Source organism: Podospora pseudocomata, assembly GCF_035222375.1.
Source record: "Podospora pseudocomata strain CBS 415.72m chromosome 1 map unlocalized CBS415.72m_1, whole genome shotgun sequence".
In the NCBI taxonomy this organism is placed as follows: domain Eukaryota; kingdom Fungi; phylum Ascomycota; class Sordariomycetes; order Sordariales; family Podosporaceae; genus Podospora; species Podospora pseudocomata.
Window position 1 is genome coordinate 938065 of NW_026946363.1, and position 27868 is coordinate 965932.

Sequence of the window (27868 nt, forward strand, 5' to 3'; positions counted from 1 at the left end):
TTTCCATAGGAGGGCATGATTAAATGATTAATATAACTTATGGCTGAGGGAGAGTCGCTGTGGATTAGAGTTCAAAGTAAACATCCGATGCTGCGTTGACCTGATCTGACCTGAGCTGAGGGAAATTGACGAGAACGTTGGAGAATCGTGGATTCCATTCAAATTCTGTTATCTGTCGCCTGTGCCGTCCTTCCCTCCCTAAGGTACTTGCGCTTTCCGTTTCCCAAATCCAAACAGCAGGCAAAGACAGGCCAAAGCAGAACAGTGAATGACAAATGGAAGCAGCAAAACCCGAGGGTTAGGGCTGAATCCATTCCGGAGGTTGCATCCCTAAATCCGAAAGCCGAACTCAAGCACTACATTGACCCGTCTGTAACCTGTTGACTCGGGAAGCAGCAAGCCGGGAGGTCGCTCTCCCCATTCACATCCCGCCGCCATGTCAGCATCTTACATCTCACCCCCTCCAAGATCATCCCATTTACGCGTTCACATCCCGGAGTTACCACACACTATTCTCCATTAACAAAAGTTCCAATAAAAACACTGCCACGGCATAAATAATCCACTGTCCACAACACACTCACAACCCAACGATTTAACCCCTTCTAGCCACCTACCCCCAACCATGTCCCTCACAGGCAAAGTCCTCCTCATAACAGGCGGAACGAAGGGCATCGGCCGCGCCACCGTCCACCGCGCAGCCTCCCTCGGCGCCTCCATCGTCTTCTCCTACCTCTCCCCAACAAGCAGTACTACCGCCTCCGAAATCGTCACCCAATCCGGCGGTCCCTCCCGCCTCCTCGCCATCCAAGCAGACGCCTCCAAATTAGACCATATTGACAAGCTTGTCCACGCTGCCGTGGACAAGTTTGGCAAAATCGACATCGTCGTCCCCAACGGTACACATTACCCCCCTTTCCCTGACGAAACTTCGCGCTGACGGGCTTTTTATTAGCTGGAATAATGGGCATGGTCGACCTCGCCCACGCAACAGAAGACTCCTACGACGCTCACTTCAATCTCAACGTCAAGGGCGCGCTTTTCCTGGTGCAAAAGGCTCTGCCTTACTTCCCACCTGAGGGCGGGAGGGTCATCTTCATCTCGACCGGTCTCAACACGGCGAGCGGGGTAAGTCCGGGCTATCTGATCTATGTCGCGACAAAAGGGGCCATCGACCAAATGACCCGGGCTCTGTCAAAGGATTTGGCCAAGAGGAATATTACCGTCAATGCTGTTGCACCTGGACCAACAGGGACGGACTTGTTCTTTGAGGGCAAGTCGGAGCAGATTGTCAATTTTTTGAAGGATCAGAGTCCCTTTGGACGTTTGGGAGAGCCTCAAGAAATCGCCGATGTGATTTTATGGCTGGCATCAGAAGAAAGCAAGTGGGTGTCGGGACAGGTCATCAGGGTGAATGGTGCCAACATGGTGTAAGTCAAGACATCAGTGGTGTATTGATGGGTGTGGTGAATGATCTCAGATGTTGCTCTTCCCACCCTTGAGTCAACTAATACGTGAATCGGAATCCCACCTGGCAATATGTTAGCACCGGCTATGCTATTCGAAACACTTGATACACGTACCGTTTGCTCCAAAACCTTTCCTGTCCTCCTCAGTGAGCGGTTGGCGAGGTAGAAATAGATAGTGAGAAGACCAACGAGCGTTATCATCAGCAAATGGGATCTACATGTCGTTAGCAATAATTGTACCAAAATAGGATTGCCAACTTACCCTATAGATATCCAAACTGCGGTGGCGTAGTATGGCGCCTCATAATTTTGGACAATGAAGCTACCAGCAATACCACCGGCCCCATTGAACATTGTACATGCCGCAGCAGTAAATACACGCTTCCATTGTCTGCTGCAATGTTAGCACAAAGGCCCACATCTTTTGCCGGCCGATAGACATACCCAACAACATTGTTAGCTTGATACGCAGTAAGCGCAGCCCAGTTGGCGACGTAAGCCCCCGTGGCCAAAAAGACGCCAAAGTAGCGAGCCCCTGAATTACCTGCAAACCCAAGCACAGCAAAGCCGGTGATGAGACAAGTGGCGTTGAATGTGATGACCGGTCCTCGTACCCGAAACCTGTCTGCGTACCAAGACGAGAGCAGCACAGGCACAATGGCGTAGTAATACGGTGGTGCCGAAAGAATGATGGCCGCGTCAGACGAGTACCCAAGCCCGTTCTGGAGGATGATGGGTACAAAGTATGCCAGGGCAGTCGACACGATATTCTGCATGAAGAACAAACAGGCAAACGCCCAGATCTTCAGGTCTTTGGCGTGCTTGAGAACCTCAACGATGGAGAACTTCTGAGGAATGACATCGCCGCGGTCCTTTTCGATTCTGCTGGCGACGATGTCGGCTTCTTCACGTGTCAGGAAGCGGAAGCTCCTGTCGGAATTCTCAGGGAAATCAACCATCCTGGGTAGCAAAGTCAGTGTTTGTCGACCAAAATGAAAACAACAAAACAGAACAAAACATACCACCAATAGGTCACAATCCCAATAACACAAGTGCACACCCCCTTTGACCATCAGTCAGCAGCAAATTCAAAGCATTGAAGCCAAACACCAAGGCCATAAAACCTCAAAGCAACCCGCAAATCAAAAGGGGGCCAAGAGTAAACAAAGCCCACCCACCTGCACAACAAACATCCACCTCCACCCTTCCAACCCCCTACGCCCATCCAACCGATTCAACCCATAATTCACCAAACTCCCCGTCGCCAACACCACCACCTCCCCGCTCTGCATAAAAGCAAACCTCAACTGCTGCTCCCCCCTTGGATACCACGTGCTAATCAAGTACGCCAACCCCGGAAAGATCCCCGCCATCGCCGCCCCCAACAAAATCCTTAGCGCAATCATCTGCTGCCACGTCCTCACAAACCCCGTGCACAATGTGATCAACCCAAAGAAAAAAGTGATAACGGAAAACCATATCCTCGGACCGAGGAGGCGCACCGCGATGGTGGAGGGGAGTTGGAAGATGATGGACGAGATGGTGAAGATGAAGATGGAGATGGAGAAGCGGTTGCCGACGTCGAGGCCGAGGTCGGTGAGCATCGAGGTTACGGCTGCCGAGGAGAGGACGCCCGAGTCGAGGAGGTTGAGGGAGCAGAGGAGGCCGGCGATGGTGCAGAGGCGGAGGTCGACTTTGCGGCGGATGCGTTTGTAGGTTTCATTGTCGTTTTGGGGGTTGCTGGGGTCAGGTGGGTTGTGGGTGATGTTGAGGGTGGCATCGCCGAGGTTTAGGGAGACGTTGCTGGCTTCACCGGTGGTGGTCTTTTTGTCCGTCTTGTTGTGGTGACGGTTGGGGGGCGGTGTGGGGGCCCCTGTTGTTCCGGGCGCGTCGAGTGTGCCGGTCGAGGATGCCATGGTACTATGTCGAAAGTGTCGAGATGACTGTGCAGAGTTGGTGTTTTGGATTGGCGAGTCATCAATCTGACAGATATCCTGTGCCCGACGTGTAAAACTCCCAGTTGGAAAGTGCTTGGATGAAAATATGCAGGGACGGCGGCAGGGTGGGGCTGTCGGTTGCGACATCGCACGGCGTCGGGGACAGGGCGGGAGCTTTTCGATCGGCAAATAGCGGCGGATCTTTTCCAATGTCTTACTTTTGACGTGTTACCATCGGGCTTTTATTGAAGCAACAGCATCGGAGGTATCTGTGGGAGGTTGGAATGCACATCGCAGAGTCTTGAATCTGGGGGCAAATCCTCGGTAGTGCTTACCTTACTTCAAAAGGCTGCTATTTTGACGAGGTGAAGATGTCGGTTTTTGATCATGCCTTGTATGGGAGGAGGCCGGTCAGCGTGGATCAGTTGACATCAGATATAAGGTCTTGAAGGTAACTGAGCATATTCATTGAGAAATGCTGCTCAAGAGTGAATTCATGATGTGTCGGTTCATATATACGTTAATATATGTCGCTACATAAGGCAAGGAGGTATCTTATACAAATAATGCCCACGAGCTGATATGCCTTAAATAATCCAACAAATGACGACAGAAACAAGATAACCTCCTTTCACCCAGAATACACACCGATTCTTCAGTGTCCTAGCCCAGCCATGACACCAAGGTAAGAAATATGAGGTGTGTCGTTGTATCAAGACCACTATGATGCTCGGTCTTGATGCTCAGGCTGATGGGCTGTTGGTGAAGGCTGATGGGCTGTTGGTGAAGGCCGTGGGGGGCAGGAAAGCCTGGAGTTGGTCCGAAGTGATGGTGTCGGAGTGGTTCGCCCACAGTCACAAGCTGCGATGTGTTCACGGAGATTCTGCCGGTCGCCATGAACTGATCCGCGTATATCGTCCACGTGATTGTTGTCCCTGGGGTGGGCACTTTGGCCACTAGCATGGCGGGTTTTGCGCTTCTTGGACGGTGAGACGATCACACTACCAGACTCGCTGTGATTGTACGCAACTGAGGCAACCGATCCCTCGTTGTCATTAGCCATCGCTGACATGTTTGCGGATTGTGCTCGTGGAAAGCTGGTGAGGTTGGGTTCAGATTGTCCCGCAACCTGGCCCCAATTTCCGAAGGAACTCGTTTGCTGTGTGTTGTGGCATGGGGGCTGCCGCAATTGGTGATCCTTGGCGAAATGTCCCCGTTGTGTTCCAAGTGTTGCCAGCATTCGGTTCGTCGGGTGGCGGAAGGGCAGTAATTCGTCGTTCCATAAAAGTGCGCACACTTTGAAGTGTGCTATCGATACGTCCATCGTCCTCGGTTGCGGCGTCTTGGAGGTAGCAACTTCGGTCATACCGTTGGTCCTCGGTGATGGTGACGAGCCAGTTGAGGTCCTGTCTGTTCAATTGATTCATTCAGGAACCAGTTTTAGCCATAAGCTCCCAGAATTTGGTTCCAGTCGTGATGTTTTGCTGCTCGGCATCCGATTCTTGCTCAGAGTGTATGTTGGAGTCTCGATTTGGTGAGTAGTTGATCTCAGAGCCGCCCATCTGGAAGTCTTCGTCGGTCATGTTGTTGACTAGAGTATGAAGCCCTTGGGTTGATAGTGAGTCAATAATGATGCAGAAAACCTTGGTGATTCGACAGACAATGACAAACTCCGAAGGGATATGAGATCAAGGCGTAAGTAGTGTGAAGGTGGATTAATGTGTAATGGAAGCGGACTGAGAACGACATGGCATCAGTTTATGTGCCCAACGAAAGCAGGCTACCCAGGTGATTCATTCGAGTTGCTCGGTAACCGGTTCAACAAAGCAAACAAGTGTGCTAAAATTTCAGAGCCTGGCATACAGAGCAGTAGTGATAGACACATAAACAAACAAAATAAGCAACTCTATTGATCAAATTTTGGTGCCTAGTAATATGGAATGCGAAAGCCTAGTGCCACGTAGGGTAAATTACTGTTTCGCTGGTTCCACTTTTTAAATTCAGAGTGCATCGCAAACACATGCTACGCATGTTTTGCCATCCTGAATCTTGGAATTGATCTCCAAAACTTGGGATAGTATCTGGTGCAAGATAGAGTTTAAGGATGGATTATTATTGACCTCGCCTCCAATCGCCTTGGAAATTCTGTGTTTTTTTGTACTCCGTGCCTGTCTCTTCACCACCATCCCACAAGTTGTAGCTGCTTGAGAGCGCTGGCTCGTCTTGGTGTGTTGGATCGAGCCCATTGACCACCTCCGGTTTGAGAATTGAGGTACTGCCCACGGGATCTGGGCAGTGCATTGGTATATCATTCTGGTTCTCATCAATTGAGCCAAAATTGAAGTCAAAAATGCTGTCCAACTCATCGCGTTGATTGGGAAGAGATTAGTCGACAGTAGTTGACGATGTCACCTCCAGACCAAAGGTCGGGCAATTAGCGTTGGTGTCTGAACGGAGAAGTTACTCAAATATTTCTGGCACCTTCTCTTCCAAAATCTTGACCATGAGATCCTCTATTCTCGCGATTGAACTTGGCGGGAGGGTGGCTTCACATCCAATCGAGCGGCTTTGCCGAGAACAGCAATCGCCGGTTTGCCGATCATGATGGTTAGAAGACATGGCCATTGAACCGAGATCTCAGAATTCGTGTTCGTGAAGAGTTGAAATTTGACCTACTGCTGTGATGATAATTTGGGTCCAGGAATGAGTTGTGGGTTCTGAGGCAGTGGAAAGCGCCACGTTGTATCATGGATTTATAATACTTGCGACAGAACGTGGGCTCTTCAAGTCTGCTCTTTGAGATGGTAATTCTTTATGTAGCCATTTCCTACGTTACTTGACAAGAAGCTGCCACTGAGAAGTAAACAAAAAGGGACGTTGACATGATCCTTTCATAGGATTGTGGAAACAAAGGGCAATTTGCAAAGAATTATATGATGACCACTTACTCAGGCATGTTTTTTTGAGCCCTGCATCGCATGAAATCTCATACATTGCAAGCATCAACTGTTTCCCACGATCCAAGAGGAACCTGTGAGGGTTAGGGATCTTGTTCCACGACGTTGATGCCAAGCCAAGCCACCTCAGCCCTAAAATCTGGGGTACAGCCCTGATAACGCCGATTGGCTGCACCGGTCGCCGCTTTGCTGATGACGGGACTCTGCATGTTCTGATGCGCCGCTGTCCAACAGATCAACCGCCTATCTCTGACACCGACGTTTCCGAGAATAGTAATCCTCCATTATACATCTCGACCTCCAAAGCCACGTCTTCAACACTCTGTCCCCCAGATCTTTGCTTCGGCACACGCGCGCAAGCAAAACCCCTGCCCAGCAGACACGCGCGCCAACCAAAAACCAGGCGCAAACAATGAAGCAACCAGCATCCCCCATCACCCTCCCACCACAACCTGACCCAGCCGTCCAAGAAACCTCCTTCGAGCCCGATGCCAGTCCGATGCTCTCCCCCCATCGAAACGATGAAGAAAGCGCCCCAAATTATGGCTCCGTCCAACGCGCGTCTCCAACATCCACGCCTCCACCAGCACCAGCCCGCGCGTTGGCCCCTGATCTCCTCAGAGGTCTGCTAATGGCCTTCATGGCCCTCGATCACACCTCCCTCATGCTGCGCTCCTGGCCCCACGCTACCGCGATCGACGGCGAGAACGATTCAGCCCCTGTCCACGAATGGAACCGTCCTGCCGCATACGTCATCAGAACGCTCACACATCTCTGCGCACCGGGGTTCACATTCTTGCTGGGGATGGGGGTGGTATATTTCGGGAGATCGCGAACTTCTCGTCCGCCAGATAAGAGATGGACGACGGGGCAGTTGGCGTGGCACTTCTTTGTCAGGGCGTTGGTGCTGACGGCGATATCAACTCTAATGGGGCTGGCGGTCTCGGGCGGGAAGGTGTGGTTTCTCAACATGGTGCTGTTTAGTCTGGCGGTGGATTACCTTCTCGCTGGGTTAACGTGGATGGCTGTGGCCAAGACAGAAAGATTACTCGCGTTTGCGTTGCTGAAGGTCCTGCCGTTGAGGAAGAAGGATGATGTGACTGAGCCGTTGCTTCCTGGGCCTCAACCGAGGTTGCATGGTGAGGAGGAGATGGCGCCTGATGTGGAGATTATCAGGGCGGCAGATATTTCGTGGCATATTCATAATGTGTTCCTGGCTATCGGGGCAGCGGTGATGATCTGGTGGAATATCTGGCTCAGCCCTACCGGAGGGAGGTGCGGTGTCGATCCTACACCGAGGCTGCCGGGGAGCGATTGGATCAAGATTTGGTTCTACCCTATCATGGACGAAAGAGTCAAGTCTGGGTTTCCGCCTCTAGCATGGATGTCGTTCGCGGTTCTGGGATTACTCTATGGGAGGATCATCCTGGCGCGGGCGTGGAGTCCAAAGGCTATTACGTTGGGCAATGCTCTTGCCAGTCTAGGCTTTACTCTGGTGTTTGTCTTCGCCAGGATCTTTCACGTCGGAAACCTGTCTGAGGGGTGCTTGAGCATGGCGGAGCACCAACAGGGAGGGGACCAGTATCTTGCCTCGGTGAAATCCTTCTTTTACCTGACCAAGTATCCCCCTGATGTAGCCTTTTGGGCTTTTACCATGGCAGGTAACCACCTTTTGTTGGCGCTTTTTGGCGCTCTTCCTCCATTGTTTGCGAGCAAGGCTTTCCATGTCCTGCTGGTCTATGGAACATCGGCGCTGTTTTTCTACATTGTCCACATCTTGATGCTCGGGGCTCTATCGCTCCCCGTCATTGCGCTCATTGGCAGGGAGGTCAGCGATCCTTTCACCAAGCAACCTGTTCGGGGAGTTGATCAGTTGTGGGGCTTCTTTTTCAGTTGGGGGCTGCTGCTGGCGATACTGTATCCTCTCTGCAGGTGGTATGGAGGATTCAAGAAGGCGAAAGGGCCTGATTCGATATGGAGGTTCTTCTAGAGGTCTGCGTTGACGGCACCGGGACTTGGATACATGGATAGATTGAGGCATCCGAGTATATTACAACTACAAAAATAACCGTTGTATAATGTTTGGGTCCTCAATACTGTCTGCTCCGATCCTGGGTCTGTACCTGACCCCTTCCATGTAGGTCCATGTCGACAAAGCACAACACCACGTCATACTATTCTGCAACGCCATGCATCCAAGGCTCTCATGCTGCGTAGGTATTATTATAGACTTCCCTCAGTCTCATCCCAGATGTAGCCGCTCGAGCTCAATCATACGGTCCTCCCATGCCGAGCAAATGCGGCTCAGTTTCTTCCCCCGCTGAGCGTTGTGACTCGAGCGCTTGACGAAGATACTGCAACTCTTCGGAGAGACGAACAATCTCGAGCGCCGCGGCCTCCATAGTGCTGCGGTGGGCGTCTCCGCTGGGGCTAGGAGGGGCTCGGCCACTGTTGCTTTGGCGTTCCTGCCGCTGGCTGTTTGCTGAAGTCTGGCCTTGGCTACCCACAGGTTGAGGATGATGGGGATAACTAAGATTGGGAGAAGCCAAGCGAGGTTGTTCTATCGGCTGGTAGGAAATATTAGGCCATATACTTTTCAAGATGGAAACAACGGTTACCTACAGATATGGACGCTTCGCCGGTCCTCATTTTCATAGCCTGCCACGAGCCCACATGGATCGCTAAATCGTGAAGACGGGTCACAATACACTGTGGCACCTCGCCGCTGGTACCAACACTGAACCCCTATATGATTGTCAGAAATCATGGGACTTCATAAAGGATAATGTAGGCCGTCAACCCCCCTCCCTACCTGATCGGTCCTGTTCAAGGAAGGGTAAATCGATACAAACCAAAGTTCAGCAGGAGCTCGATTCGATGTTTGGAATTCTTGGGCGTTTGGGTCGATAATTCCTGGTGATGTGAAAGGCGGTTAGTACCTGAGGCTAGGTAAGGTAAGGTAGTTATATTTCCCCCCCGAGGCTCGTAGATATATGTAAGTAGGTACTAGGCAGTACCAGCACTGTTGCAAGCGTAGTAACAGAGACAACGGAAAGGTTCGAGGCTGTTCAACAAGAGAGTTGAAGGATCGATCAGTTGCGACATACTAATATTCAAAGCGCTGGGCATGAATCCAGTTTCCAACATTCGTTCAATATGCGCCTCTACTTGAGCGCCTGCAGCCGCGCCCGAACCGGTGTTGTTGTTCATTCTTGGCGTTTGTGAACGCCCTTGGGAGCAAGTACGCACGAAGAACACAAGGTAAAAATGGTGTATACACTCGTTGTACATGCGCCTGGGAGAGGTCCTGGACAGCGAAAGGCGAAGATTACGGGCAGGGTGATAAGGAGCGTAGGAGAGAAGAGTGAGAGAAGAGAATTCAAGGCCAGTAAGGCTTTTCAAATGTGTGACTTGACGGTGGCTTGGAAAGGTTCGAGGCTACCTCCTTTGCAGTCCTTATCTCGTGGCTTTATTTGCGAGATCTGCGTGATTACATATATGTGAGTGGATCTGTCTGCCACTGTTGAGGGAGTTACCGCGGTGCGTATCCCTCAGCAGGCAGTCAAGGTTTGAATCAAGCTTTTCGTGTCTCACCGTGGCCCATTTGTGGACAGGGCACGTTGTTGCACTTTGTTTTGAGCCTCAACAGCCTATCACGCCTTTTCCCAACGACCGAACAAATGTTCATGTGGTTGACAAGACGCGTATGCCTATTCGCGTCGTTTAAAGTTTGTAAAAGAGCTACAAAGATAACGCAATCAGAAAGTTATACCAATCCAAATTCAACCACATCCCTCCCCCATCCCCAAACCTCACCTTCCCTCGCACCAATAACATGGCAGAGTGAAACCAGCCTATACCCCCCCTCTCCAACCCTTTCCAGATGGAGAGGCAAACAACAAGACCCCAAGACAGCAACAACATCACCGCTCTGCACACCCACCATACCAACCCCAATATACCCATTCTCTGTGCGAAACGGCACCGTATTCGTAGTCCTCACAAACGGGCTATCCTCCATTTTCCACTTACGGTCCCAACTCTGTGCTTCATAGACCATTCTAGCGGTAAATATCATGTTTGACGAATCCAGGGTTTCACTCCTTTCCTCATCCAAAATAGATCTCAACATCTCTTTTGCTCTCTCCAGGTTCATGTCTCTGCATTCACGTTCCAACTCTTTTCTGAGTTAAAAGTCATCCGAGGAGACCAACATCAGGGCATCCACCAGAAACGGGATACTTTCCGGTTGAACGACAGACTTCAGCTCAGATGCAAAGACGCCGCGCCGGGCGGTTGTCTCCTCGAACAAGAGGCGGAGCACCGCTTGCACTGTCCAGAGGCCATTTCTTGGGTCCTTGCGAGGCGGCTCGCACAGCGTGGTGCACAGGGTTGTTTCGGCCTTTTCGTCAAAAAGGAACTCCGCGACAGATCTGATCCGGTACCGTTGCCAGCTTGGGGTCAGTTTGTTAGTCTCGGGAGGCATGGGGCGGTAGGCTTGCACTTCCGCCACCTCGTCCATCACAATGCCATGAACCCGCAGAGTTTTCCCGTCGACAATGATGGATCTTGCCGCGGATGAGGCGCCGCGATTGGCGTGGTGGTGATTCCTAATCGGGAAATTCTTATGACGAACACAATCGGGAACCCATGATGGAAGCTTGAACTGTGAGTCCGACTGGGCGTCTGCAATGGTGATAAAAAGTTGGGCAAGGTCGCTTGTCATACGGACCATGTTGGCGGCGAAACTTGTGTAGACTTCAGCCACGGGTGCATCATAGTCTATCTTGATGCCAATGTCGGCGATATTAGCCAGACCGTACAGCTTGTCTCTTGGGTCAAAGCAATCTCGAACGGCAGGGCACAAAACCAGTGAGCTCAGTAGTACATAAGGATTCGTGTTGGGAAACCTTCTCAGCCTGCGAGTGATGATAATGTCTGTGATCCAAGTATTGGCTTCGATATCGAGAAAGACGCTGCTGACTGTCTTCCAAACTTTGGTACCGACGCCCTCTGGAACTGCATTGGAGTGGATAATAGCGTTAATAGGCTTGCTCCATATCCAGTCGATTATCCTCTCAATATCCTGAACGTAGCATACATGGTCTCCAATGGTCAACAATGTTTTCGGCGAAAGAACAGTCTCCTGAAATGTCCACACACGGCTCCAATACACGCGCTGATAGAAAACCGGAGTCCTGAGGAGGGTAATGCTATCGCCCAGCTCATTAACCGTGTCGACATAGGACTTGTCCTTGAGCGGCGTCAACCTGGGTTTTCGCCCTGCATGTCGGGATGTTCCAAATCCTGGCAAAGCGTGTTGAGGAAGCGAAACACCTTGGCATCGTGTTCTTCAGCCTCGGAGCCATGAAGACAAAGAGCCTCGTGGCATGAGGTGTAAATCGACCCCATAAAGCGAACCTGGTCGTTGCGCTCGGGTATATTGCACTGATTGATGCAGATAGCATCAACCCATAGCGGACGGGAGGAGAATTCGGATTTAGAAACCACTTCAGGGCAAGCACGAGGTTTTGGGTCGCTTGGAAGGGCAGCCCATTGATCGTGATCTCTTCGGTAACCGATGCATTGTCCCAAACATAAGACAGAGCATAGTAACCTGTTCTTGTCGTCGCCTTATCGAAAGGGTCTGCCCAAAGCTGGCAGGCGATGGGTTCACCGGGTGCTGATGTGACCGAGAGGAGACGGATGCTGAATGATGATGAACCATCCTCATTCTGAGTTGAAATGGGAAGTGGAATTGGATTGTAGAGTTGCGCCGCAATCTTGAAGTTTGGGCTGGCCATGTTGCTGTTGTGAATTTCGGGTTTGCCAGGTGGTAAGGAAAGAGGTCGCGGGGTGTGGGCCCCATGCAGGCTCTCAAAACATTGACCTTCATCGTCAGAACTCCGAAAAGCATCTTGGTCATATATCAATATTGACTTTTGTATTGCCTTTCCAAACCGCCGCTCGCTTAACAAAAGTAATTGCAACCCTAGCAATTTCCCCCTTGAGCAACACCTCCCAAGTCACCACCTCCTGCAAAAAGGACCAACGCTGATACCAGAAATGCCAAAAGTAATTCCAACACTTCATTCACATGCTGGAAATGACTGAGACGCCCACGGCGAGACTCGAACTCGCAACATTCAGATTAAAAGTCTGACGCGCTAACCAATTGCGCCACGCGGGCTGTTGACAAGCTTCCCATCATGATTGGCTTGTCGTTGCCAGCCCTGTTCAGCACAACCCTTTATGAATCTCTCCATATCCTCCTCAACCCACAAGCCCAAGTCGCCATCAAACATGAGGTCATTCCCCTTGGCATTAACAACAAGAAACCCATCTCTCCACTGTAAAAGCATCCCCATGAGCCCCTCAGAGTACCTTGATTTTTGACCAACGTGATTCCAAACATCATTCCACTCCCTGATTCATGAATAATGAATCGCGGGCCGAATCTTGATAATGACCATATTTCGTTCCTTGTTCCTGAGTTGGCACGTCGGTTGATCCCAAATGCAACTTCCACGAGCGCCACAAACGCCTCAAATCCACAGCAGCCGCAAGCCACAGCGGAATGCATACCCGACCTAAGGGAAGGGATGGAGAAAAGCAGTCAACGTTCAAGCCTTCAGTTCCATCCCCATCGGTCTTGTGACAAAAGAACCCGTACAGCTCAGATTCCAGCCCTGAACAATGACGTCCTCACCATCATTTTCAGCCTCCTTTGTCACATCAAAGCCTAAATTTCAGCCCCCCAGCCCCAGCCCCAGCCGCACCCCTGATGACGTCACTCCCCTAAGTAACCCCAAGGCCGAATTCGCCCAACCCACCACGCAGCGGCAAAAAAAATACAACCACTCGTGACGCACCTAGGGTCCAACAGGCGCATGTCCCAGCTTCCCGGATCGAAATGGCACCACCCCATCTCCCAGGATACCACCACTAATTACTAACTCATTGTCCCCTCATCAACGGAGCATTTTAAAAATCCGATCTCGCATCATGTGGCTCAACACCAAGCAAGGAACAAGCATATAACAAACAAACTGTTCATCTGATCAATTCAGCAACAGGCAATGCCCTGCTCTACTTGCTTTTGCTTTTGCCTCTTTCTCCTCGTTGTTGTAGGCTACCTCCCTCCCATCTTTGCAAGTAGACATGGACAACACCGCGGTGACAATAACGCCCAACGTAGGGAGTAATCATAGATCCTATCTACATAACAAGGTCCCTTATTCTGCACCAAACAACCCAAGTTCCAGAACCTCCTCCTTTCTCCATCAGAATAATAAACAGAAAGCAACAAAAAGAACCAAATGGGAAGTTTTCTTCTCCGGTGAAGTCAAGTAAGAGTAAAACACCAACAAAAAAAAAGACAATAAAAAATAGAAAGCAATCCTGTCAAAATAAAAGTGATTAAACGCCACGATCATGTAGTTTGTCCCAATGCCCGTCCCCCAAATAAAAATCACATACCACCCCTTTGATCCCAGTGCCAGTATACAGAGCGATTGTGTGGTTGTTTTTCGCTCGACTGTGCCAGAAAAAGCTTCATTCTCTCTATGCCCTCTCAAAGGCACCCGAGCGTGCCGGTTGGGAGAAAAAAACCAAGGGATGTCATATCTTCTCTCTTTTCTTTTCTTATCCCATGAGCCGCCAAACCGAGATGCGCGTCGTGGTATCGTTTAAAAATAAAAAGCAAGAAGCGCTAAACAAAGGTGCGCAGCAAACGCCGGTGTCCTGTAAGACCATTCCCAAATTATGATGTGTTTTTGAGCGGGGAGTCTCGTATCTCCCTGTGTCCGGTTCTGTTGGTGCTTTCGTCGAGGTGAGGTATTGGTTTGAGGTAATGGATAGTTTTGTCGGCGAAGCGGTGCACCATGCCCGTCTGTTGTCCGGTGGCAGTAGCGACTTCATCGGGCATCCACGAAATGTTCGAATCCTCGATCCATCGTCCCGAAGCATTCCAGCATAAAAACTGAATTATTTCTTTGCGCGGCTGCTAGAGGCGGTGATTTTGCTCGTCGTCATAAGATCGCCGATGTATTTTTGCAGAAACTTGTTGTGGTTGTCGAGCTTGTCATGTTCCTCCTTGACGGCCTCTATTCGGTTGAACAACACAATGAGCGAATCCTGCAGCGCTTTTGCGTGCCTATATAGCTGTTAGCCAATGCCTGGCGTGGTCTTTGGTTCTTGTCGCGATGCGCAGCCAGCACTGACCTTTGTAGCTCTTGTCTGGCTTCCTTTCCCAGATGCTCAATGTCCTCGCTCGTTCTTCTCGGGCTCATGCTCCTCACATCATCTGGCGCAAAGTCTGTTTCCATCGGCCCGACAGAAGCATCCCGAGAGACAATCATGGTGCCGCTGCTCTTTCGACTGGGAAGGCGAGGTCGTGTTGGAACGGGTCCATGAAGGACATCGATATGGTCGCGCGATGTGCCGGAGCCTGAATCAGACCAGTCTGGGCTCTGAGATTTCTGCGGGCTAAGGTCACCCATGATAGAGGTGTATAATCGAACTGCGGTATCCGTCGACGAGTGGGTGCGAGATTTTCGTCGATGGGCTGTGGTTGAGCCGTAGAGGAGCGGTGTGTGGGAATGCCGGGCTAGTGTTGGATGGTCCGCCTTGGTAGAGCCGTGTATGTATGTAATGGAGGGAAAGAAGACTAATAAGAAAAGCCAGCTCCTCCTTCACCGTCACTTAAGCTACCTTGCTATTGCCACCATTCGCCAATCTGCGTGGCACAGGGCTGAAGTGTCGTTGTAGTGCTGGGAGTAAGCGGAGAGAGGGCCGGGAGGGCGTGGCAGAGAGAGAAAGTTGCAGCACAACTCTGTGTGGGAACTAGAGAGGGGGTGTTTGGTGTGAAAAAAGGGTAGCGCAGGGAGGTGGCAGCGAAACACTGTCGCGCTGGTGGGTCGAGGGCAGCCGTCGTGGGTTCAACTCGTGGTGGATGTCGTGGGTCCCCGCGGAGGCTTGTTGGGGTGGTCACTGGTGGGAGGGCAGAAAAAGGGGACCAACACAAGCCCACAGATAAAGATGTGTCACGCCCCAAGAAGAGACGGCGGAAACTTCCGGCAGAAAAGAAAGCCTCCGTTTACCGTTTGGAGCTTGTTTGCGAAGAACGGGTAAGCTGAGAGGTTGGCGTGCTGGTCAGGAGATGAAAAGCTGAGCAAGCGTCCTGTTTTTCCCTCCCGCGATCAGCAAAGACGTGCCTTGCTGTGGTGGATTTTCTCGGCGTCCAAGGGCGGGCGAATTGGCTTCTGGCGCAAGAGGGGGCGGGAGGGGTATCTAGCTCGCTGGCTCGGTTGTGGTCACATGGAGCGGAGGGCCGGGGGCCTGTTTTGGGTTGCTTGCTGCGGAAAGCGAAACGTCGATCGGAGGGAGTAGGTAGAGAGAGACTGGCGATTAGCCGCGCGAGCGAGTGGTTGTCGCTTGTGAGTACGAGGCTTTTAAGGTCTTTCGATGTCAGGATAGGCAAGGTATCTGGATGTCTGGATATCTGGATAGCACACAGGAAGGCTCAACCGATGTCGATTTGGTTGTTCTCGTGGCACCTGTCTTGTCTCTGTCCCTTTCTTCCCCAGGCGCCACACGCGCGGGTCCATGGCCGACGACTCCGCCGAAAAAAGAGTTGGCGTTTCTGCCTCAGGCAGCAAGCGGTCCCCTGCTTTTCCTGCCGTCGGTTTTTTCCAGGGTTAGCACGATGTCGTCAGTCCACCACAGCGGATAGGCGCCTTGATTGGCTGCGTCATGCAGCCCACCACGGCCAAACCCCCCAAGGTCCGACAGGGGTCAGCAGTTCATGATGAAATGGCTGCAGATTTTCATGGGAATCCCATTCCTCCTGTCTGCCCAACAAGCGAAATGCCATTTGTCCCCACCCACCTCGCTGCCGACCCCCTCATCCGGCACCTGTAGAAAGAGCTTCCTTTTTGCTTCGACACATCAGGTACATTATTACCCTGCAGATGTCAATCCGAGCCCATCAAACTTTTCTTCCCTCCTCCTCTCTTTTTTTCCCGAGCTGTTTGCATTGCTCGTCCTCTTCCAGCTGCGTCATGGATTACACCGTCGCATCCCGCTCTGCGGTACATAGGTCCACGGTAGTGTCACCGGACACCCAACCCACCATAATAATTCGACAGTGTTTCTCCCAAGCTCTTCAACCACCAGAGTCATCCAAGGCAAGGCACTGCCAGTCAGCAACTAACTATACCTCTCCTAATCAGATGAACATAGAGAGGAGAGGAGAGGATAGGATAACAGGGAGCACAGATGGCACAGCACTGTTGCGCTGTGACCACTCGATGGGCATGTTTGCCAAACCCTTGCAGTCGTCGTTCCCTGTTTTGGCGACCAAAATCCAACCGTCCACACCGTTGTGTCTCTCCCCCCCACCCGCCGCTGACGAATCGACACCGTGGGAACCGGGATAAGACCCTGAAAGCCGCTTCGCACAGTGCTGGTGTACGCGAGGTGCTTCATGCGTCTGAACACCGCTGTCGGCACTGGGGAAGTTGGTGTCTCATACACAAGCACTGATTCTGCGAGCAGGAGGCGTCGACGAGGACTGCCACTACACTTCAGTCATCAAACATCGACATGTCGACATGCCCGATACAGTCTGTCACAGAAAGACTCCAAACCTTTGCATATTTAGCCTTTATTGGTTCCCACTCCTCCGTCTATCTTGGGTGCTTCCAAGAAGCTTGTCCACCACACCACCACGCAACGTGTAAAGCCAAGCTACACGGGCAACGTAGCCGTGAAAATAACCACGGCAACACGGTACCCGAGCGCGGAATTTGGTGTCAGGGGAATGCCAGATGGAAACCGATCAGCATCTCATGGAGCAAGACATTGGTGTATATCATCGGTACGATGTACAGATATTCACCCCCAGACATTGCACAGATGGGTTTCCAGCCAGCCCTCAGCACGTCTCGCACTGTGTCCACGACCGTCGATCATCCAGTCCAGTGTCCGCAAACCAATCTCTCGCCAGAAAACTTTGACGCGGGATCAACCCTACAGACCACCCCTCGTTGGTTACACCGTGTCACCGACTCAGCTGCTTTCCCCGCTACACAATTTACCTCGCCCCCGAACAGCCCGCCATAACGTCAGTCTAGCGGTGGACTCACCACACACGGCAAAGCTCCCCGTCCTATCACCTTCTCCATTCCGTTATGACCTGCTCCTGTGCTTCTCGTGAGACCACGACATGGTCAACACGCTGTGGGATCCTCACACGTCTTGAACTGTACAAGTGGCCGGTGACAGCACACGGTAAACACTCACCGACGCCCCTCCCCTCACCTCGGCCCAGTTACCAAAACCTTTGAGGACAATAGGTTTGCTTCCTTGGGCACAATCGGCAATTCGGCACTCTGCCCATAGGTGCCAAGACCATTTCCCAGAAATTGGGCGCCCTGTTGCATATCTTGTCGTGATGGACTTTTCTCCGGCGGGATAATACCTCCGGTCTGGGAGTCTGGGCACACCGTCGTTGATGAGGGGAGGACTGCGATCCTCGGACAACCCATACGGCATCCCTGGTCTTGGCCCTTCGCAATATCACCAACCTCAGCGCAACACTAGACTTGAAGTGTCCAAGATGTATCTCTGCACAGCATGTCGTTTGGTATTGGGCGAGGCTAGATCGTGATAGGAACCCACGATCCACTCTAATCTTGCTGCTGCCTGTATCAACTGATGCTGCTGCACCTGACATGCATAGTTTTTTTCCCACTAGCCGTCTACCTACAGGATCATGTTCTGCAGTGCTACATGCTGTGTCACTTTGCAAAGATCTTCAGGCTGTGAAGAGAGCTGAGAAATCAAAATAGGTTCATAGCCCCCAGTGGCTCAGTTAGGAACTATTTATTCTAGTACCCCTTCTCTTCATGAAGATGATATGGATTTCACGATCGAACAATCATACCATTGATCGGGTTTCGTAGTTGCTATGAGGAAATCCAGCCGCAGGACTACCGCAGACGTCAGCAGGGCGCAGCGTAGGTACCGTTGGGGTAGGGTAAGCTGAGCGGGACGTGCCGCCCCCTGGTTCTTTGATCGTAGTAGAAAGAACTATGGTGTAACAAGGTCTTTGTTGCTGGCTACATTGCACCTTTGTGCAATACAGATACATGGGATATTTGGTCAGTTTCAACCCACGTCTTTTTGAGATATTAGGTACTTGGTGATGTTTTTGGAAAATTTTGGGGCCATGATCTCCGGCCACGTCACGTGGTAGATGCAAAATACGAAATATGATGGGTCGGGAAATTTGATGATCAATATAGGAAGTATACGTTGGATGTGTTTTCTCCACTGTGATCTCTCTCGTTGTCGTGGCGGCTATTGAGTGGAAAGGCGGGTTGAACTACGTGGATGGTACCTTGCATGGGGAAAGTCCGCAGTGTTAATTCAAGCTTACGTATGTTCTGTGAAATCTCCGAGGGCTCCGATGTTGCAAGGTTTGGGAATGGAGATTAGGTCAATCCTATGATATGAAAAAGAGCACGTGGGCATGTGAGGGATGGGGACAGAGACTGATCGGCTGAGGCAAAAAAAGGGTTGGTGGTGATCTGGTAGATCTGGAGATGAAACACGAGGTATAGATCTAATGGTGGAGACGAGTTGAGTTGTCGTTGATAAATGCCTTGATATAGGTTCAAAAGACAGAGAAAAAAAAGGAGGTGATTGTGGTGCAATCAGGCAAAAGACAAGTGAAGATGTGCTTGGACATGTATGACTAGAGTGAGATTCGAACTCACGCCCCTTACGAGACCACGGAACTCTGGAAGTGGAGTTGAGATTAAGGGTTTGAAAGAAACCTTAACGTGGCGCCTTAGACCGCTCGGCCATCTAGCCTGATAATTATCGTGATGTCGGGATGGTTGAGAGGGTGAGCTTATGAGTGAGAAGTTTTTGTGGGTGTGCACGACTCAGTGGGTGCTGGCCTTGGCAGGGCTTTTTGGAGGTGGAGATGAGCGTGGGTTGCCGGGTTAACACAGACTCGGGATGGAAGAAGGGGGCTATATAGGAGGACGCTTTGGACATGAACAAGTTGCAACACTATCCACTGCCAGCTAGGTAGCAAGGAATATAAGTATCACAGGCTCGTGCTCTACCCCACTGACATGGTGGTTACTACCTAGGTAGTAAATGATACATTATTGTTTACATGTTAGCCTTACTCAGTGCTTCGTCGTGTAAGCAGGCTGTCCTGAATGTGAGATCTTAATCAGGGAGGATGCCGAGATGGAAGGGGGCTAATTGTCTCGCATGTGGAGGCATGGGACAGTCAGGAAAAACCTGGGCCCCGTCTGATCTGGAATTCAGGCTGCCGAGTTGTGAAACCCTGGATCTTGTATCGTCTAGTAAGCACACCAGACCCACAGGATGTTTTCTTCAATCCCTTGTCCATGTACCTTATTTTGAAAAGCGTTTAGGATTCACCTTCAAAAAAAATGATATACAAGGCCTCTGCTATAACTCTTTCAACCTTTCACTCTCAGAATCCTTGCCCGCCACGCTGGTACCATCTCTTAACTCCTCCTGGACCTTCCTCACAATATCCATAAACCAACTCGCACTAACAGCAGTCAACACATGCCACCACCCATGCAACTCCAACACCCAAGCCCAAGGTAACCCCATCTTCACCCTCAAACTCCTCAGCTCCGTACAAAACTCCAAGTCAATATTCCAAAGCGCATATCCGATTAACAACAATCACAGCGTCCTCCCCCTCTTCTTCCACGATACCCTCTCGCTTCCGGAAACGGCGGGTTTCTCCAAAGAAACAAGTAGTGCCCTCGGATGGTGTGACAAGGGGAGTATCTCGGCTTGGAACAGGTAGTTCAACTCAGTATAATAATCTGTTATGGCCTCAAGGTCCTTGCCCCTTGCCATTTGGGTAGGAAAGGCAAGGCCTACTTATAGTCCTCCGGATCCCCAGGACCGTTCTGAGCTCCCTGGTCCTCGAACCTGTCTTATCTGTCTGCCTTGGCCGGGCACCTCCTTCGGCGTCCTGGCCACTGATTCCACCAGTAATAGGTACATATGATTCCTGTCCTGCAGTCTTCTTGCAGCTCGTATGGGTCCTCAGTCCCTCCTGCCCAACCAACCCGTATCGGCACCCTGGTTCTGCCTTCGTGGTGGTCGCCGTGATGCCTCCGCTGAGCCCCGGTGGGCTCAGTTGGTTGCCGGCCCCAGATATTCTGATCCTGGGCATATCGTTGGGCTATTGTTGGTTGGAGTGTGTACTGTCTAGGGGCACTGAGTCGTGGGCCCGTGTGACAGATGGTGATCAAAACCAACGCCAGACCAAAAGCAGAAGGATAGTAACTAATCTTGCCATTCAAGATATAAAACGCCGAAAAGAGCGGAAACCCCACAGCCATCAACCAGTTGAGTATCCTGTCACGCTTCGTCCCAATGGTGAGAACACCTTGAAGCAAAGACCAGACAAGCCCTAACATGGCAAGCTCGTCGGCGAATTGCATTGACTGGCGGAGGGTAGCGTGAAAGGCAAAAGAGCCGATGCCGAGGACGAGGAGAGAGATGGACATGAAATCATATCTGGGGGAGAATAAGACTTTGCTCCCAGGACCGTAGATGTACACAAGGGCGTAATAAACTATTGCCAGGTCAGCAACTTTCACTTACGAGAGGCAAGGTGGTGGCATACCATATGCCAAGATTGTCAAAGTGCTGATAAACTCGGCGAAATATCTGCTGACGGCATAGTCCTCCTCACAAAAGCTAATTCGCACTCTTGTCAGCAATCATACTCACCCGATTCTCACAGCAACAAGAACGAACTTTGCAGCACTAGTTGGTGGACTCCAAAACACCCTCCAGCGCGTGCGGATCGCCAGCAAAATGGCGGTTGTGATGTCCCATCTTGGCTTTCTTTCGCCGTTCTACCTTGTGCTGCAGGCTTGACAAACTGACACAAACCGACGTGTCAAACAAGACGGGCAGTCAACAAAAGTACCAACATCTCCTGCAAAGCCACGTGACTCACTTACTACTACCTAGGTAGTCGGACTCTAAAAACTATTTTTATCTCAGCTAAGAACGGTTGGCTTAGAATTAGGCTTGTTTTCGCTTAACCCTACACTCGCTATACTCTAAGATTAATAATTTTACGCAACGCCTTAATAATTTAAATTTAAAATCTGTGACGGCATACGGCAGAGAGCATGGTGTAGGGTTAGGGGTGCAGGGAGCAGAGGGAACAGGAGAGGTCTGCGGCCAATGGGAGAGCAGGAGGTAGCGAGGCTCACGGTCCAGGTGGACAGGACGGACCAATGAGATGGGGACCGGGGACCGCGGCGGGGCTCACGGTCCACGGTCCAGAATCGGCCAATCAGGAGTGGACCGAGGACCGTCTGTAAGTCAACGGTCCACGGTCCACTGGTCTATATATACGGCGGAACTGGCTGGTGTAGATAGACAGTTCCGCAGTATGCAATACAAGTCACAATCGTTGGTATTCAGACTATTGTGATTGAGACAAGCCATTGTTGTACACTGTTTACCTGTACCGAACCAGGATTGTTCAGAAGTGCCTTCAACCAGTATCCCTTTCAGAGGTTCTGGATAGGGGTTCGTCATAAATATTTACTGCGCTTACCTTTTACTTGCCTTTTAAGACTAATACGAGCTGAGCCAAAATTCTTATCGGGTGTGACTATATAGGCACGCAAAAGAATTACGGTGCATTTGCAGCAATCAACAAAATTTATCCAATCAAAATCACTATCCAAACGCTCAACCCCAAAATCGACCAGCCTTAAATTCAGCCCCACAACCTCCAGTCACACCTCAAGACTTGCTGTGATCATCTGCAGAGTCATTAGACCTATATCGACATAAATAGCCCCCAATAACTCCCGGGAATACCCCTCCTGATAGCCCCCAGGACGAATAGCAGCCGCGTCATTGCCCCCAGCTCCTCGTGTCATAGCCGCGCAACGCTCAAACTGCATGTCGTGTTCCGGAGGGGAAGTGGTCGGTTCGTCCGAAGGGCCCGCTGAGGAGCTGGCAACATCTGCTCGTCCGACCAACATGAACATTTGACTGGATGCTGCCTGGTCCGGCGTGATGTTGGAAGTGGCTAGCGGCCTCATCACTATAGCAGCGCTGCAGTTCCAGAACCAGACGACGATATCCCCTTCTTTGGCTGCTGGTGGCACAAGTCCGATGAAGTATCCTGTTCCAAGACTAATCCGGGCATCCCCGTCGACGTGCCGACCTTCTTCGTCTGATGCGATGTAGAAGGATTCTTGCTCTGAAGAGATGGAGTGGCTTAGGTCGCTGTTTGATCTAGCTGTTCCATCCATAGGTGCACCGTGTTTGTCTTCCTCGGGTCTCCTGTCGACAAGTATACGAGAGCCAATGGCGAATGGGTCGGGGATATTTCGAATGCGGCCTAGATCTTGCTCCTCGTACTCAAAGATTCTTGTCATGTACTCCTCGTCGAGTTGCCTAAGCGTCGATAGTTGCTCGCTGTCGTAGAATTCGTCCCAGCAGGAAGTCCAGTCTTGTTGCGCGCGGTGTGATCCCACCAGATCGCCATAGCCAGGACCAATTCGGAGAATTTCGCCAGCGATATATCCAACAACTCCGATAGCCTCAGGATCCCGCTGTGGCCGTTCTGTAGAACAAAGCTTCTTGTCAAGCTTCTGACCAAGGGCCCGTTGAATAATACCAGCCGTCCTCACAATCGTGAACCGTCTTTCCTCATCCTTCAGATACCCAACCCCTGTCTTTCCACCAATGGTCTTCGTATGATGGAACACAAACCCAACTACACTCCTCCAAAGATCATATAACGACCGGTTGTAATCGACCCTCAACGAACCCACTGTGCCCCTCCCTCGCGGCGAGACAGCCCTTCCCGGCGTTTGCGTAATATTCAATACAGCTGTCCAGTCAGGCAAAGTTGGATAACAGCCTTGCAATTAGGTCCCGTCCCCGGGGCTGATGCTTCCTCCTGTAGATGGTGACACTCCTTGTGGTAATTGATAAGTTGTGATTTATTTCGATGTGATATCTCAAAGGCTACCCTGACTGTACTCACCCTTCTTGCGAAGGCATAGGACAAAAGGAATAACACCATCAACAGAAAGGTAAATTGTTGAAGGATCATGGCACATTGATGAATCCAGCAATCCCATGTTGCAATATGTATATTTTAAAAAGGGAAAAAGCTCTATTTCTCAATGTCTGCATTGTAGATATACCTATGCAGACTTAATCAGCTGCAGAAGTATTGTGTATCCAGTAGATGAAGCTTGAATCAACCGAGCCTTCTCTTGCACATCTCAAGAACAGAGATAATGAAACGTCACTGCCTATGGACCTTTAGGATGACGAAATGGGGGTGGATAGGTGCCGAAAGAACTGTCAGACCAGATTCAAGGGGAGAGAAGCGGTGTCGTTTCCTACTAACTTACAGGGGCCCTACACGTCAACAGCTGCCATACCCATCTGTTCCTTCCACATTCAATACCGCCTTCTCGTGTCCAGACCCTAGGAAAGGGACCCGCACGGGCACTGAATGGTAGATAATACCTTTAGGCTCTTGTCAAATTTCCTTTTCTTCTCTTTTTTTCCTCATCTCATCCCCACTCCTGCAACACCATCACTAAACTCTCTTCTCTCGTGGGTTCTTTCGTTCCAGCCCCATCTCACTCTTCAGTAGAATATACTGACGGCTGTTTCTATCTGCAGAAAAATAAACAAGATGAACGGAGACGTGGGAAGGGACGCTGGGGGAGCAAACGGGACTGTAAGTGACCACTCTATTCTTCTCTCCCCTCTTTTCGCCACCTATATCCCTCTGACCCAGCGACTACGAGCCTTGTATGCTAACGAACTGCGTCTCTAGGGGGGTTCGGGAGCGTCTGCCGGGACGCAAGAGGTGAGGCAGGCGGCGGTTGCCCGCTTGCAGGGAGCCACCATGAGGCGGCAAGCGGTTGGTGACCTGGCGGCGGCAACTGCCCGCCTGAGCTTGGGGGACCCTGTTCTCACCAGTAAGTTGCCCGCATAATCACTTCTCTTCACTGCCTTTCCTCAACTTCATCTTCTTGACCAAAACTCTCCATCTTCTCCACAAGCCCCTTGTCCCCTCACCTTCTTGGTACAAATCATGACACTGACGTTGATGGTTGCATAGACGGACAACCCCGGGCCGCCTCGGCCTCGACCGGCAGCGCACCGGAGCTGCCACGGATTCTCATCACCAGCCCTGATGGGACGTCAGTGTGGGCAACTGACGCTCTCGGAGGGGATGGTCCCAGTGGCAGCAACGGATCCTGAGCCTGAGTCAACGGCGGAGGCCCAGCCGTCCTAGAAGGGGCAAGCCAAAGCCAGACTCGTTGGACCCATCAACCTGTCCAGCTCCAGTCCCAACTGCGAACCCAGCGCCGACAACGATAGGTGGGCGGGGGAGGAGAGGGGAAGGGGTGGTGGGAGGTGGGCTGGGAGCAGCGCGGGCCCGCGGGGGCGATAATACCTGGGCGTTTGGAGGCGGCGACGGGGGGTTTGGTCGGTGGTTTTTTATAAAAGAATTTTAAAAAAAAAATAAACAAGAAGCCCGTGTGGTTTCTTTTTGCTTCTTTGGACCTGAACAACTTCCCATGAATGATTGTGATCGTGATACATCTGGCAATATTCACTTTCAACTTGAATTCCTTCTCGTAGCTACAACCAGCATAGTTTGATACTACTGCCCAAGGCACGACCATTACTACGGCTCCCGGCATTCCCTAGAAGGGACCCCAAGATTTAGGCTTGAAAGACTTGGATCTGAAACAGATCACTGGGATTCCTCGAGGAGCTGAGTCGAAGAAAGGTGCACCACTTGCTTCCTTCTGCTTTCCATTGCTTTCCATCTCACCTGTATGGCCATTTCTTGCCTGATGTTTGCGCTCTCAGTGGCCACACGCTGGTCCCCAGGGTAGGTACGTCAGTCTGGGTGGTAGGGGACATAGGTGGATGCCTAGTACTGCTTCCGTTCTTTCCCACCCACAAAATGGTATAAGCCAACCAGCACTTGTAATATTTTCCGCTCCCACTTTTCTCTCCCAACCCACCACTTCTCTCCCCCCACCTCTTCCTCTCTCCATCTTCTGCTTTTCTCTCTCCAGCCCTTTTCCAACAACTTTGCTTCCTCCCATCGCTCTATCACAGATTGCTATCCATATTCTATTCTTTTACCACAATTTCTCTCACCTCTACACTGGCGTCTCATCATCTTCACCCCAAACATACCATACCGCAACCTAGTCGATCAATCATGTCGACTGCAACCTCGACTTCAACAGCACTGAAGAGAGTTTTAGATCTCACACATTCGAATCAAACACATCCAACCCCGACCATTCACCTAGCACGAGCCCTAAGCTTTGTTGCTCTGCCCACGTGGCCAGGCAGTCGATCGTAAGTTCCTTGTCTATAACTGCCTACCGATGGCACGAAGTAGTCTACCACTCAGAGGACGAACAGCCATGCTCGACACCGCCCCAACGATGGGCAAGTACGTGTACATGACCGTCGATATTCCCAGCACTAGCTGCAGATGTACACCGGATACAGGGTGTCCATGAGGTGAGTCGCATATCTTTAATAGTCATGATGCGAAGCTAACAACACCATCACAGTATTATTGCCAAAGAACAGTTTGATGGATCAAGAACATCGAACTTGTCGAGCCATCTCTGCCACAGGACGGCGGGTTGGCCACAGCGCCACGCCTGGGTTACTGGTATGCTACCTTCTGTCCACCGAGATTTCAGTCAAAACTAATAGTCAGTGGACAGGCTTTCTGGCCCATCGTCTTTTTGACTTGCGGGTCTCTTGTTTATCCTAATGAGACAATCGCCCGAGCGAATGCGACAAGAAAAACCCGCATTATCACTTCTCTTCCCTGCCTTTCCTCAACTTCATTTTCTTGACCGACCTTCGACGGATCCTCCTCTCCTGTTGCGGTGGTTGTCGGCAACGACAGCCATCATGGCGGAGGGGAGGCATCTTGAAGGATTGGATGGTCTGGTCGGTGTCGTGGGGTGTCATCCCCGACATTGAGATTCTCCCAAACATTGGGGGTGCTCCTGCAGCGTGGAAGGGCACCAGGGCCGATGCTGAGGCGGAGGAAGATGAGATGGACGGCGCCGATGAACCTGATCTTGATGCGACTATCCACCAGGCATCCTCGGTGCCAGTCTCTGATTGGTATCAGTGCTTGTGCTGTGGTGGCTACAGCACGCTTGAAGTCCTTGACATTCTTCGACGCATTGACAATGACATGGATCTATCCTTACTGTTATCTCGGATATTGAGGGGGAGGAGGATGGGGCGGATGAGGCAGAATCAGATAGAGATGAAACAGGCACTTGACATTTATTTAGAACACCAATAATTTTAACTTTATTATACTTGCCTTCTGTACCTAATGATATTTCTCCCGAAGTTGAATTAAGGTTGTCTAAGCCACCCTCCCCCCAGTCCCCCCAGTCAACTTTGCCGAACTTGTCCCGTCGCCTCCAGCAAGCGAACCACGATCCGGCCAGTTGGTTGTTGGAAGCGACGTTGAGCTTAGCTTTAATTGCAGTCCGTCGGTTGGTTGTACATCTTGACCTACCTAATAAGGTCTTTTGAAGAATTCAATGTTAGTGGTAAAACCGATCGCAAAGTCTACAAACTCTGTCCGAGCACACTTTCTTACTCTGCAGCGCCAGGGCCACTCCCGACAAACGACAACCACCATCACAATAAGCGACTCCAACTTGCACCCGAAGACGAATTCAGTTTGGTACATGTCCAGTGCAATGACGGTGTGCGATTACACCACCACGTCCCGTGACATGAACAGGAGACACGTGGAGGTTTTGTTGGGGAAACGACCACGCATCATCTGGCGTTGCCGGTTTGGGAGGTTGGGAATATCATGAAGTACCTTGAAGGATAAGGGGGATGGTGCTGAGGGAGGTGAATGGAGAGCGGTTGAGGGGGGTTAAAACCAGGTCTCTGGACGGTTACTGTAGGCGGAGTACCTCATGTGGGTTGGTGAGGAAATAAGGGACGTCAGGATGAAGGGGAGGTGGGTGTGTGGTGATCCGGCGGATCATGACGGTGGGAAGTTGAGGCGAGTGATGCGCTGAGGCACTATGAAGAGTTCAATAAGGCGATGGGTTTGGGGTGTGAAGATGGGACCAAGGCGGATATAGGGTTCTGGCTTCCTCGGCTGTGAGATTTTGAGAGGTGGAGGGGGGATGTGGAGTGGTGTGCCAGGGTGTTTGAGCTGTGGAAGGTGAGATCCTGTTGGGCAGGATTCATCGAAGGGTCCAGCAAAACACCAGGTTGAAGGATCAGGATGGCCACAGCTTGGAGAAGTGAAAATGACGGGCGAGGTGGATGTGGGAGTAAGACATACGATCAATGTATGAAATGTTCAAGATCAATGAGTCGAAGCTTCACAATT

General features: G+C 51.1%; 9 protein-coding genes and 2 non-coding genes across 11 annotated transcripts; 7 read left to right on the forward strand and 4 right to left on the reverse strand.

The window, feature by feature from the left end:
• Positions 1 to 186: 186 nt before the first annotated feature.
• Positions 187 to 1532, forward strand: QC762_0003110 (uncharacterized protein). Its single transcript, XM_062882775.1, has 2 exons — positions 187 to 899; positions 956 to 1532. Exons 1-2 carry the CDS (start codon positions 626 to 628, stop codon positions 1432 to 1434), a joined length of 753 nt encoding a protein of 250 aa, XP_062747857.1. The 5' UTR covers positions 187 to 625; the 3' UTR covers positions 1435 to 1532.
• Positions 1508 to 3748, reverse strand: QC762_0003120 (uncharacterized protein; the record flags this gene model as incomplete). The annotated part of the gene is made up of 6 exons (XM_062882776.1): positions 2648 to 3748; positions 2492 to 2532; positions 1914 to 2429; positions 1732 to 1860; positions 1584 to 1683; positions 1508 to 1531 (listed from the first exon to the last, which is right to left on the reverse strand). The coding sequence occupies exons 1-6, from the start codon at positions 3551 to 3553 to the stop codon at positions 1508 to 1510; spliced, it is 1716 nt and encodes a 571-aa protein (XP_062747858.1). The 5' UTR covers positions 3554 to 3748.
• A 3027-nt stretch (positions 3749 to 6775) lies between these two features.
• On the forward strand, positions 6776 to 8353 carry QC762_105510 (uncharacterized protein; the record flags this gene model as incomplete). Its single annotated transcript, XM_062884942.1, has 1 exon — positions 6776 to 8353. One exon carries the CDS (start codon positions 6776 to 6778, stop codon positions 8351 to 8353), a length of 1578 nt encoding a protein of 525 aa, XP_062747859.1.
• A 3238-nt stretch (positions 8354 to 11591) lies between these two features.
• QC762_105520 (uncharacterized protein) lies at positions 11592 to 12167 on the reverse strand (the record flags this gene model as incomplete). The annotated part of the gene is made up of 1 exon (XM_062884943.1): positions 11592 to 12167. One exon carries the CDS (start codon positions 12165 to 12167, stop codon positions 11592 to 11594), a length of 576 nt encoding a protein of 191 aa, XP_062747860.1.
• Positions 12168 to 12479: 312 nt separating this feature from the next.
• QC762_0003150 lies at positions 12480 to 12553 on the forward strand. Its single transcript has one exon. It is a non-coding gene; the product is annotated as a tRNA-Lys (tRNA).
• A 1796-nt stretch (positions 12554 to 14349) lies between these two features.
• Positions 14350 to 14864, reverse strand: QC762_105530 (uncharacterized protein; the record flags this gene model as incomplete). The annotated part of the gene is made up of 2 exons (XM_062884944.1): positions 14350 to 14518; positions 14587 to 14864. 2 exons carry the CDS (start codon positions 14862 to 14864, stop codon positions 14350 to 14352), a joined length of 447 nt encoding a protein of 148 aa, XP_062747861.1.
• Positions 14865 to 19120: 4256 nt separating this feature from the next.
• QC762_0003170 lies at positions 19121 to 19242 on the forward strand. Its single transcript has one exon. It is a non-coding gene; the product is annotated as a tRNA-Leu (tRNA).
• A 618-nt stretch (positions 19243 to 19860) lies between these two features.
• Positions 19861 to 21279, reverse strand: QC762_105540 (uncharacterized protein; the record flags this gene model as incomplete). The annotated part of the gene is made up of 4 exons (XM_062884945.1): positions 19861 to 20064; positions 20772 to 21013; positions 21065 to 21138; positions 21209 to 21279. The coding sequence occupies 4 exons, from the start codon at positions 21277 to 21279 to the stop codon at positions 19861 to 19863; spliced, it is 591 nt and encodes a 196-aa protein (XP_062747862.1).
• A 2618-nt stretch (positions 21280 to 23897) lies between these two features.
• QC762_105570 (uncharacterized protein) lies at positions 23898 to 25028 on the forward strand. The gene is made up of 4 exons (XM_062884946.1): positions 23898 to 24048; positions 24118 to 24175; positions 24275 to 24419; positions 24563 to 25028. The coding sequence occupies exons 1-4, from the start codon at positions 23945 to 23947 to the stop codon at positions 24703 to 24705; spliced, it is 450 nt and encodes a 149-aa protein (XP_062747863.1). The 5' UTR covers positions 23898 to 23944; the 3' UTR covers positions 24706 to 25028.
• A 434-nt stretch (positions 25029 to 25462) lies between these two features.
• On the forward strand, positions 25463 to 26314 carry QC762_105580 (uncharacterized protein; the record flags this gene model as incomplete). Its single annotated transcript, XM_062884947.1, has 3 exons — positions 25463 to 25827; positions 25961 to 25995; positions 26049 to 26314. Coding segments are annotated over 2 exons (399 nt in total), but the record flags the coding sequence as incomplete, so codon positions are not given.
• A 117-nt stretch (positions 26315 to 26431) lies between these two features.
• QC762_0003210 (uncharacterized protein) lies at positions 26432 to 26806 on the forward strand (the record flags this gene model as incomplete). Its single annotated transcript, XM_062882777.1, has 1 exon — positions 26432 to 26806. The coding sequence occupies one exon, from the start codon at positions 26432 to 26434 to the stop codon at positions 26804 to 26806; it is 375 nt and encodes a 124-aa protein (XP_062747865.1).
• Positions 26807 to 27868: the final 1062 nt, after the last annotated feature.